Raw genomic sequence first — 13,080 nt, forward strand, 5'->3', positions numbered from 1 at the left:
AGATCTAGAAGAAGGGAGAGATGAGAACAAAAATATATGTATTTATACAATTTTCTCTGCTTTATACAATTAGAAACAATTTTTATACACTTGTGTTTGTATAAAAAGTGAGGAAGCGAGCGAGAGATTGGAGGAGAGTGGCGAGCGAGATATTTGGGAGAGAGGCCCTGACAATTTTTTGCAAAGGTCTGCTATGGAGCACAATTAAATCAGACCCTATCTACTCCATTCATTTTAGGTTATTAGTTTGCTATTATATATAATTTTTTCATAGAAAAAAAACATTCCTCATCCACAATCTAATGAAAAAAAGCCCAAAGAGGAAAAGCCCATTTTCCCTTTAAAGGGAAAATTATATGGAATGACAAACATTCCTAAGTAATTATATAATAGGGATATAGTTTAAATTATTTACTTTCTATAATTATAGTTAATTTTTTTTGCTATAATTAACGGGGTCCACTATAAATTTTTTTATTTTTAATTTTGTATATAATTTTACACAAAATAATATTATCTCTCCTATTCATATTCCACCTTTTTCTCCTACAATTAATACTTCTATCCAATTTGAATTTCAAATTGCCCAAAACTCAATTACTCCATCCCGAAGTTGAATTCAATTTTCGTAGGTACTCTTAAATTTTAGTCGTTTTCCTTTCTTTTTTTTTCTTATTCAATAATTGTATATGTATTGTATTTCTTATGTTTTTTCATATTTTTTTGATGAAATAATCGATTGTTTGTTCTTATTAGATCTCAAATTAGTCACAAAATGAATTAATCATCTTCATCTATGAGGATTATCAGAGGTATTCCATTGCATGTCAATTTTGTTGACAATTTACCATCGTTTTTAATGGTTTTAACTCAAGATTTTGGGGTTGATGTAGGGTCTATGGTAAAATCAAAACAAGTTCAATATGAACAAACAATGGAAGAATTGAGATCAAAGAAAAAATATAACCCTACGGCAGTTCAAGAAGTTATTAACAATGCTAAAGCTAGAGGCATTAAAATTGTAAAAGGAAGAAGAAAGAGGAAAGCAGTAAACATTGATTCAGAGGAAAATGCATGTGAAGTTGACGGTTTTGAAGAACATCATAATTATGAGGTAGTGGCTTAAAACACAAATTTAGATACAATTCTTTTGTTACTTAGATATCAATATACAAAAAATTATTGTTTAAATAAATTTTGTAATCACGTAATTGTATATAGTATATTGCATGTTTAGTACACACATGTTTTAGTTATATATTTGTATATGTGTCTGTGGATTTGAATACTTTATACATACTTTAAGTTATGTATAATTAATAATATACTAAGTCTTAATAGTGGTAGTAGCAGATTGTATATTAAAGGCTCATTATTATTTTTGTTTTTGTATATATATACAAAAAGTAATTGGACTTAGTTATACATATGGAAAAATTTCATATATGATTATAATTTATATATTTTATTAGTTATATACAAATTATTGAAGTTAGTATATATTAAGTTTATATACATACACAAAAATTGATCTGTTCATGACTGTTTTCAAAATTGACTGTTTTTGTATACATATATACTAAGTTTTAATAGTGGTTGTAGCGGATTGTATATTAAAGGCTCATTATTATTTTTGTTTTTGTATACATATATACACAAAGTAATTGGATTTAGTTATACAGATAGGAAAATTTCATATATGATTGTAATTTGTATATTTTAGTAGTTATATATAAATTATTGAAGTTAGTATATATTAAGTTTATATATTATTGGAGTATATACAAAGTTATTTAGACAGTTGTATATAATGTCATGTTTAACTACTATATTCATGTACACATTATCTAGAATGCATAACCAAAATAGCCAATGAAGCCATTATCTGTACAATTATAAAAAATATATATATTTCAAATCATTCAAAGAGATCATATATACAATTAATACAACACTATTATATAATCAAATTACTGAATTGATTTTTTACACTGATATTCTTTTTAATATATAAATACTACATCAAAATTATATACAATTATCACCAACGATTACTTGTGTTCGATTACACTGATCATCTTTATAATATACAAATACTACATCAACAAAAAGTATATATAATTGTATAGTACGAAATTTCTGCTTAAAATAATCATATTTTGAAACCAGTTTTCAAAAAATAAAAAAATTTACGACACCACAATAAGGAACGCACATAAATCAAAATTTGTATATCCAATAGAACATTGTATAATTATTGCAATAATAAACATGATTTTTCATCCAATGAACACTTACCTAAATTCGATTACAAAAAAAAAAAACAAATAAAAAAAATTGATGAACTGTTGTTTCATAAACAGCAAAAACAAGTTTATCTTTTGTTTCAATTGTTGTATAATTCTTATTTTTTTTAAAAAATATATGAATTTGAATGTTTACCTTAAAAAAAAGAGACGTTTACCTTAAATTATGGCATTATCTATATTTATTGTTAGCATATTTAACGTTTCAGTTACAAACCACTTTTTAAAATAAAATTATATAAATAAAAAACAAAAGAAACCTTATATACAAAATTAAAGATACCTAAAATAACTAAACTATATCCATAGAATGTAATTAGCTAACCTATACCCATATAATGTTATTTAATCAAATAAGTTTGCCATATATGAAATTTATCCAATTTTAAAACCCGCCAAATTCACGATAAAAAAAAAAAATGAAAAAGAAGCCAAGAGTGCTGCTAAGGTTCTTCTCGTTTTCTTCTGAATCCTACATTGATTAGAGAATAGATAGATGATCAGCATATTTGAACTTGGGCAATTCATATAATGCTGTTTTTTTTTTGGGTAGGAATGGCCAATATACAACTGTGAAGGGTGAAAAAGGTTGAGAGTATATGAAAACAACAAAGAAATTGAAGCATGCAATCGAAGATTAACAACTTTTTCAAGCCCTTGTCTTCTTCATCCCTACATGGAAGAGTACAAACCCATCTGAATGTTGCATGGCTAAGTTCGATTATGGGAGGGTACAGCCAGAAATTCTGGTCACATACCAGCGAAGACCTCAAAATTCAATTTGGTATGATATTTGTTGTCACATTTCTCTTCAATTAATATTGTGCCAAACCTAGGGGTGATGAAGTCAGGGGAAGTTCTGAATAAGAAGAGAAAGTATGCCCAGTTCTATTTGGAAATGGGTCAGTCTGATTTTTGTTTACACACTTGTACTGTCTGTGGCTTCAAGTATGCCAGAGGTGATGAAGAGGATGAAAAGTTCCATAAGACGTCTCACAAGAATTATACGCGTGGTATTCCATTTAAGGTAATTCTGCAACAAATTCTGGTATTTCAAAATTTTCTGTTCTGCTTGATGATATACAGTTAGTAAAAGATTAAAGTTCTATTGTACCATGCTTTGATAAAATGTCCAGGGTTGGCGGAACGAAAGAAACCTTCGAATTCCTTCACTTGAAATTGGAAGAATTATCCTGGTGCTGGACGATGACCCTCCTCCTCAGAGAAACAAGGTTTATATATACTATTTGGTTATGCATGAAAAACCATGTTTTGACTTTCACAATTGATATTTGCCTAGTTAATTGCGTTAAGCATAGCTCATAGACTTAGAGATAAGCATAGCTCATAGACTTAGAGAGTGTGTTATTGACAGGTACAGGAAGTTGTGAAGATGATGGAGATGGAACTTGGAGATGGGTGGATATATCATCAGCTCTGCAAGGTTTTGTTCTCTTGCAACTTTATGAAACTTATAGTAATAGAAAGCAAACCTCATTGTTGAAAATTTTGCTCTAATCAACATCAAATCTCAACTGTCCAGCTCCTATTCTCTGTTGAGTATTAGTTGAGTTCAATGTGGCTTCGTAATCATCCTCTGACATTCAATGGTTGTTCTTATTTGCTGGCTAATTTTTATGAAGAATTCTCCCTTTGTGTGGTGGTTATGTGACAGGCTGAGTTTGACTTAGCTCTGTGAATGAAACTCTGATATATTTGTCCTGTAAACAGGTGTACATGTTTATATTTTCCCAAAGGATATCTGGATGTCTTGTAGCAGAGCCCATAAAGAAGGCTTATAAGATTCTCTCAAAACCAGTGGGCAGCAGGTGTAATGTTTCACCTGAGAAGGAAGTGAGACGGACTTCAACCACACTCCAATTTGGGGGAGTGAGTTTCCAGAGGGAAATGATAGGAAGAAATCACTCAATCAGAAGTCATAAACAGTCAGATGAAAGCGTCAGTGGAATAGTCTTGTGTGAGAAGCAAGCTGTATCTGCATTATGTGGTATTAGAGCCATTTGGGTTACTCCCTCCAACAGAAGAAAACATATAGCCAGCTATTTGCTGGATGCTGCTAGGTAACGCCATTCACTTTCTCAGAGTTATGGTTCTTTGAAAATACGTTGCATCATGCGTGCTTAATGAAGTTAAAATCTCCTGACCTTGTGTCTCACACTTTAATGAGCAGAACCTCTTGTTCCTTCTAATCCGCTGTGTTCTTAGTGTGCATGGTCTGGTTATAGAACCTACATTTGTTGTCGAAATTGAGGATAGGGTTAGACTATATATAACCAGAAGAATAGACTGATTGACTGTGGTCAGGTCAGAGCCGTCTATTGCCTGTTGGAGGTGATTAATTGGACCTTATACTGTACCTTACATAGTCTTCCACTGGAACAGGATTCTCTAAAGCTTAAATAGAAATGCCCCTCAGAGGAGGATTGAGCAAGGAATTGACTTCACTAAATCTAAAAAGACAACTGTTGTGGTTAAAACTAGTAATTTCTACTTTAGTTTCAATTAGAAAAGAAAAGGTTCATGAAACAAGACCACTGGAAAAGGAAGAAATACAACAGTCACAGATCCAACAAAGCTAGTTCTCATAGCTTGAATAGTCTAATGCTCTGACTTGACAAGAGTGTCTTTGTGAACTTGTAGCTGAATTCTTCTTCACTTGCACTTAATAATCATTTCTGAAAGGGGTCCTGGTATGCAAGTATTATCTTTGTGGTATGAGAAGATCCTACCAGAGTGTGCTCCATCTAAATTGCATCACACTGTTAATTTGGATGACTACACAGTTTTTGTGTAGTTAATTTTTATATAATATAAATATGTTACCTTCTCAAAACGAAAAGGGTAGTAATTATTCTCTTAAAATTGAAATCCCTCTTTGCCATTTGCAGTCTGGAATGCCTAAGCTCCACATATATTTTCATTGCTTCCTATTTACGTTTAGTTTGAACTAGCTTCTCATTTTCAGGGAAACTTTTTGCAAGGATTTAGTTCTTAAACGCTCAGAGTTAGCCTATTCTCAGCCAACCTTAGTTGGAAGGGCCTTCATCTCCAGTTATATAAACAGTCACTCATTCTTGGTTTATACACCTTTTTCTGATGTGCAGTAACAATTAACAACAACAACAACATACCCAATGTAATTCCACAAGTGGGGTCTGGAGAGGGTAGGATATACGCATACCTTACCCCTACCTTTGTGGGGGTAAAAAGACATCTTCAGATCTGTAGTAAGGATTTAAGAAATAGCTTGTTGATTTTTTTCAGCAAATTATATTTGAGCTAGTCTAGTAATTTACTGGATAATCCATCTATATTTATGTGTGGGAACTTAGTGATTTGTTTGTTTTATGCTTTAACTGGAGCAACCAAAGCTATTCTTACCCAATATAATACAGGTTTAAGATAAGAGTCTGACCAATCTCTGTTACATGTTTTACACTGAATATATTCGGTTATAATTTTCTCAAGAAAACATCAGATTTCTAGCAGATGGTCATCTTGAACTGGAAGTCAGTTACGTGGCTCCATACAAGATTGATTTACTTGTCTGATTTCTACACGGCAGCTCTTCTGTAGGAAGACATCAAATTTCTAGCAACTGTTTCAGGCTGTATACTTTACTGTTCATTGTAGCACAAAATCGTTCTCTTTAAAACACGTTAGAAATTTTCTGCTGCTGTATTCGAACAGCTGAAATTCTCATTGCTTTTGTCCTATTAGGTGCTTTTTATCTCCCATTTGTCAGCTTCGGTGGATAGAATTACTGTGTACATATAAAAATATTGAATGTATATTAGGTATCCGGTTAATTAGCTGAGGTGAATGTGAAAGTTGTCCTAGGTCCAGTGTTGTTGAAGACTGGGTACTGGACTTTGGGCCTTTGGTGGTGGAGGATAACAGGACATTGTCTGTAGGTAGCTGTGCTCACGATGATTTGTCCCTCCTTGGGGCGTGGGTGGGAGGGGAGGACACCATTTGAATGCCTCTCTCGAAGGCTATAGACCAATCCTTACAAGATACTATAGATGAAATATGGAATGATGATAAGGTGGGGGGTGATGATATCTTGTTCCCTCTTGTTAGTAAAGTGAAGTTGACATTTGATCTATCTTGGATTTTGAAATTGTAATTTTGATTCCTTTTGTTTAAAACGTTCTGTTCTCATTCAAAGTTAACATTGTTGTATAGAATGGTAACTTTCAGTTAGACGATCGACATTTAGTTGGTGATTCTGCTGGTTGATGAAGAGATGGGGTTTTGTTATACATGTTTTCTTGGTATATGTGATATTAGTGTTCATGTCTGACAGACTTGAATGTTGGATTTTTGTGTTTTAGACTTTCAATAATGGATCTGGATCACTTGTTATGTGTTCATCCACTTGTACAGAGTATTAAAATGCATAACTTTTCATATGGACCCTCCTCTAGTAGTTGAATGATTTTTTCATTGTAATTCATGGACTAAATAACTCGTCCGTGTATATAAATTAAATTCTATAATCCACTCCTCAACTGTTCATGTTTGTGTCTGAGTAAGTACTGACAGTTGCCTTCATTGAGTTTGATTAATATGCTTTTTTTGAATCTCATATTGAAGCTCGTCGGTGTTATGATATTATTGGAAACATTTGGTACTCCTGGGGTCAGATCATTTAAATTCCCACCGGCAAAATACAGCACTAAGCTTTTTTTCCTACATCACAGGAAGAAGGGATTGTTTTTTTATAAATATCTGAATGGCCCTCTCGCTTGTACTTCAGGTAAATGCAGTCACATATAAAAGATAGATCTGCAATTCTGCATTGGGATAGATGCACTGAACACTTTTGGTAAAAAATTCATTAGTGAGAAAACGACAACATACATACAACAGTCATTTAATTCATATTTACATGTTAGTACATTAGTTTTATAGTTCTATGTTAAATAAAATAATTACACAAATCCATCTTGAATAATATACTTTAACTAAGGTGCATTAGCCTTTGATGGCGCACCTACTGTCTTTAAATCTTGATTGTGGTCTCTGTGTTGAAATGTTTGTGGTGAGTAGCTCAATGCTAGGCCTTGTGTAATTTGTAGTGCTCAAGTTTCTCACATAGTCACGAGCATCGATCACTAGCTAATTTTTTACTTTACGAAAAAATTAAATATCAGATTTATTTTACCACTTGAGCTACTTTTGTTAGCTCCTACAATGAAATTTTACGACCCTGAACCATCCTAAAGTTATGTGTGGGTCCATATGTTCCACGTGTCTAATACACAACATACATCAAGATAATCTTTGATCAAGTCTGAACCACCTCAAAATAACTTTTGATCGGAGTTTAAAGGGATAAGGTTGAGAGTTTAATGAATTTTATCACAAAGAATTGTATTGATAGTCTAATGAATTTTATCACAAAGAATTGTAGTATGATTAAGGATTGTAAGGTAGTATACTAAATTGATTTACGTTCCCAATATAGGAAGTTTTGTACACTTAGCTAGAAATTAGTGTTTCACACACTTGAACAATATTGTGTCTAAGGCTTTCAATTAGAGGAAGAAAACAAAAATTGATTTTTGGAGTTCTCCATATGGACATAAATGTGGTAAATAAAGAAGAAGAAAAAAAGTATGCGACAAGAATAAGGTAAGTGCTCCCACAAAATATTTATGGTGCAAAAAAAATTAAAATTCGTGTCAGATTTTTTAGATACGTAATAGTTTATGGGCCAATTGTAGTAATTCAATTAATTAACGGCAACTTTAACATATAACAAAATATAAAATTCATATTTATATATTATAGGAAAGTTTGCATAATTGCATTCCATAGCAAACACATAAAACATATATATATGTATAACTCGCCATACATATACAATTGAAATGAATTGTATAAAATGAAGTATATAAAATGAGAGAGAGAAAGAGACTTGGGAGAGAATTGTATAGAACGAAGTGTATAAAATGAATTGTATAATTATAAGTGTATAAAACGATTATATACAATTTGAATTTGTATAAAATGAGAAAGAGAGAAAGGCAAAAGAGACTTGGGCAGGGAATATAGAATGAATTGTATAAAACGAGAAAGAGATAAATTATATACAATTTGAATTTGTATAAACAAGAAAGAGAGAAAGACAAAAGAAACTGGACAGGGGAGTATCTTTATTGTATAACTATGAGTGTATAGGACGAAAATATATGTATTTGCATGTGTACATTCAATTTTTTCTCGCTTTATACAAACAGAAACACAATTTATACATTTCATTTCTGTTTGTATAAGCGAGGGTGGCGAACGAGATTAGGGAGAGTGACAGCAAGATCTGGGAGAGGGGAGAGGGGGGAAACAAAAATATATGTATTTATACAATTTCCCCTCGTTTATACAAATAGAAATAGATTTTATACACTTGTGGTTATATAAAAGTGAGAGGAAGCGAGCGAGAGATGGAGCGACAGAAGAGAGTGGCGATGGACAATTTAAGGGAGAGAGGTGACTGACAAACAGTTTACTACGGGCACAATTAAATCAAAAAATGATTATAGCAATTAATTTAATTTATTAATTTGTCTTTATATATAATTTTCCCATTAATTAATTGGTGGGTCCTTTTTGTAGATATCGTTTTTATTAATTGTTTGGTATGTCCACTTAGCTAAGGTCACCATCCTTAATTTATTTTTTTATTTAATACTTTCTTTGTTTAAACGTGATATATTTTTTTAAGAAATAATAAATTAAATGAATAATTTCATCATTTATTACTGATTGTATGACTTGTTTAAATATTAAAAAATAAATAGTAGTTAGTGACAAAAATAAAATAAATTTAAAAAGATTAATAATTATTTTTTGATTTTTGAAAATAAATATGAAAAAATAGATGGAGGGAGTAGGTGATAATCCTTGATTTTTATGTCTATTTCTAAAAATAAATTTAGCTTTATGCCATTGGCAATTTGTTCTATTTATGCACTATTTAGTACCCTGCTTTTTCTAACTTTAAACAAATCGCAATTCTTTTCTCCCATCTCACTCAAACAAAAATCCAAAAATATAAAAGAGCAAAACAAAAAACTATTCCATCTTTACTGTTTGTAGATCTTTTAAAGTGAGTCTATGATTTGTGTGGTTGCAACTTCTTCAAATTTACTAATTTAACTAATTCTTTAAAAAGATTGTTTAGAAAAATGAATATAAAATTTTTAGCATTTTCGACATTTTTTTATTTACTAATACTGTACTTGTGTTGTTTATGCGTGTAGATCTTTTTCATTTAGTGCTTTGATCGAAGCAATAACATCTAGCTAACCTATAAGATGGCCCTGGTAGATCAGTTTCCTAAAGAATAAATCTATAATTTATTTTGATTTTATACGTGATATATTGAAATTATGAAATAACACCACATGTATTACTTATCACGAGCTTTAAACTATAAATAAATTTGTAATAGATTACAAAATCAATTTTTCCGCTGCTTTCTCTAACTCTGCACAAATCACAATCTTTTTCTCCAATCCTCACTTGAATCAAAATTAAATAATAAAAGAACAAACAAATATGTATTGGATTTTACTGTTTGTAGATCTTGTAAAGTAAGTTAAGGATTTCTGTGATTATAACGTACTGAGTTATTTGTTTTTATCCTTCTTCAAGGGTTCAATGTCCGAATTTCATTGATCTAACTAATTTGAATTTACTTCATAAATAGTTAAATATGAAAATTTTAATACTTTAGTGTTTCAATCAAAGCAATATCATCTAGCTAGTTTAATGGGTAAAATTATCATTGTGATTCAATTCACTCAAAAACAAGTTTGACAATTTATCTATTGATAAGCCTGTTCTAATTTTAAACACACTATATAATTGATATCATAAAATATTATTATAAATATTACGATGTATCCGCCTACGCAATGATAGGTCACTGTTCAATTGTGCTAATAACAACCAACCGACGAATCAAATTATAATTATCATAAAATCAAATCATTTATTTAAGATCTAACAATTTGAACTTGATACATCTCTTACTATTCCACTTCACAATTTGGTTGGTGAGTGGTCACTTAACCATCACTGTATACACTAACTAGCAAGTACGTACTCATGGTGTCCTTTTTTAAAAATGCCTTAATTTAAATGAGATAAGAATATAAATAAATAAATATTCTGGTCCCCTTTCCTACTAATTATTTGATGTTGATATTCAAATAGTTCATATTTGCCCCAATATTCATCAAATTCAAATACATTTAAAATTGGAATAAATAAATATATGTGACACACACAAATATAAGAAAAAAATGAACTACTTTATCTCTTTTTCAGGCATATTTATTTTCTTTAGGATGACGCTATTCTAATTGAAGTATAAATGAAGCCTGATGCAAAAAATATATTAAAAATTAAAATAAAATAATAATAAAAAAAAAGTAAACATGAATCCTGGCTTTGTTTTGTCCTTTTAACCGTCCCAGTCTATTGTTGGAGTGTAACCGACGGTTTCTCAGCGGAAAGTAAACTGCTTTTTAGCTTCAATAGTGTTATCAGTTATGTTCATCTAGACGGACAATACTTTATATTTTTTTTTTATTATATATTTTTAAAATAATATTTTTTTTTTAAAAAACGCAAGACATTTAAATTAAGAGTCTGAACTCTCAAATATGTAAAAATTATTTTTTACCCCTCTCCGCTCCCGAGCCATCCGCCCATTCCTAAATTAGGGACTCTATGTAGGCGTTTGGTTATACGATATTATATCGTGAGATGGAATCATCATTTGGATATGCGATTTTACGTTGATTTCATATCATGAGTGTGATTTTATATTCTTAAAAAAAAAACATGATATGAGAATTTCATATCATGATTTGAGATATTTTTAATTACAAAAGATGATCCATAAGTTTATATTTTTTTAAACAACCCCACATTTATATCTATCTAACAATTTATTTCATATGTAAATAAAATTTATGATTCTCACTGACATAAATTTTATTATTATCACCACATATGGTCACTTTAACTCACACTAATCGATTGTTGAGTAAAAAATTTGTTTTCTTCATTTACTCCAAAATCAATTTATTACTTCTACCGTTTTGTATTAATTGATTCGTCTTCTCGGTCACATGATCGAAAAATGCAAGTTTAATGGAAGAAAATTGCCCGTACTTTGTAGAAGTATTATATTAAAGATTAGTACACTACATTTAATGTTTATTTTTTAAAAAAATGAATTAAAGTTAGATGAAACAATTACTTAAATGAAGAACAAATAGCTTTCTAATAATTTATCATGAAATTTTATAATTTTTTGTTTATTTGGTAATATTGAATAAATAATTGAGACTATCTCAATAGTTTTACAAATTATGAATTTTTATGTTTATGACAATATATACAACATAAAAATTCGATATCGCATGTCCAAACAAAACTTTAATTTCATTTCATAATTTTATATTATGATATCATATCATGATTCGATATTGTGATACCATATCACATAATCGAACGGGCCCTAATACTCTACTCCCCCCCCCCCCCCAAAATAAAGTAATAATCTGCTAAGTTACATAATAATACTAGAGGATGGTAAGCCCATGCAAGCCCATGCCTTAGGTAAATAAAAATAATTATAATTTAAATAATTTAAATAATATTTATTAAATTGAATTCATTTGATTTGAATATAAATTGTAGTAGTTCTTGAATTTCGAGTTTAGGAAATGGATTAATGAGTGTTCGATCTATCATAAAATAAAAGGTTCAAATTTTAGTACGTTTTATCCTTAACATTAATTACTTATTTTCTAAATTAGTTTTCAAGACTTAATGCTTGTTAGAAAAAAATACAAAATATAGTTGACGAATAAGATGGATTTGAGGGTGTAAAATCACTTTCTTTAAAGAAATATTATTTGTATACATATTGGAAAAATACAAACGACTCCCACTAGGATACAACAAAATGCTATATTTATACATGCAGATTTTTCTTAGACAACTTATAGAGAGTCTTTATATTTACAAAATTTAAGAGATGATTTTTTATAAGAGTCATGTTCTTTAATGAATATATTACTTAAGAGTCATGTTATTTCATGAACAATATATTTAAATTAAAAATTCCATATATTACATAACATCCAACAATACCAACAACAATTATTAGGGTAAATGTAGTAAAATAGTTATGTCCATAATTATTTTCTTAATAGATACGTCAAATTCAAACGTGATAAATAAAAAATAAACAAAAAAATATTAAAAAGAATTGAAAGGTTTTAGTAAAAAATACTCTTCAATAATCATGTCAATCGTTGTTTATATCAAGTATGAATGTAATAAGTACAAAGTAAACGAAAAAGTATTAAGAATTAAATTAAAAAAAAATTGTTAATGATTTTTTAAAAAGTGTGTAGATAAAAATATAAACAAACAATAGGAAGGAATAAAGATTAAAAAGGAATAAAAAGGTAAATTAGAAAAATATTTTTTTTATTTATGATTTTTAAAAAGTGTGTCAATAAAAAAATGAACAAACAATATGAAGGAATAGATTTTCATTAATAATTATGCATATATAATTTTGTGGATCTCTTAATATTATGCATATAATTTATTTTTATCTTTAAATTACAACAATCAATCATGAAATGACAAAACATATATGTTGATCCCTCAAGAGTAATCCACTCTTTTATATAATAGTAGAAAAGAAAAAAAAGAA

General features: G+C 29.6%; 1 protein-coding gene across 1 annotated transcript; it reads left to right on the forward strand.

Annotated features, from left to right (window-relative positions):
• Positions 1 to 251: 251 nt before the first annotated feature.
• Positions 252 to 6,739, forward strand: LOC101248340 (protein CHROMOSOME TRANSMISSION FIDELITY 7-like). Its single transcript, XM_026028766.2, has 4 exons — positions 252 to 3,333; positions 3,443 to 3,538; positions 3,682 to 3,750; positions 4,038 to 6,739. The coding sequence occupies exons 1-4, from the start codon at positions 3,148 to 3,150 to the stop codon at positions 4,389 to 4,391; spliced, it is 705 nt and encodes a 234-aa protein (XP_025884551.1). The 5' UTR covers positions 252 to 3,147; the 3' UTR covers positions 4,392 to 6,739.
• The last annotated feature ends 6,341 nt before the right edge of the window (positions 6,740 to 13,080 follow it).

Source organism: Solanum lycopersicum, chromosome 1, assembly GCF_036512215.1.
Source record: "Solanum lycopersicum chromosome 1, SLM_r2.1".
Lineage (NCBI taxonomy): Eukaryota > Viridiplantae > Streptophyta > Magnoliopsida > Solanales > Solanaceae > Solanum > Solanum lycopersicum.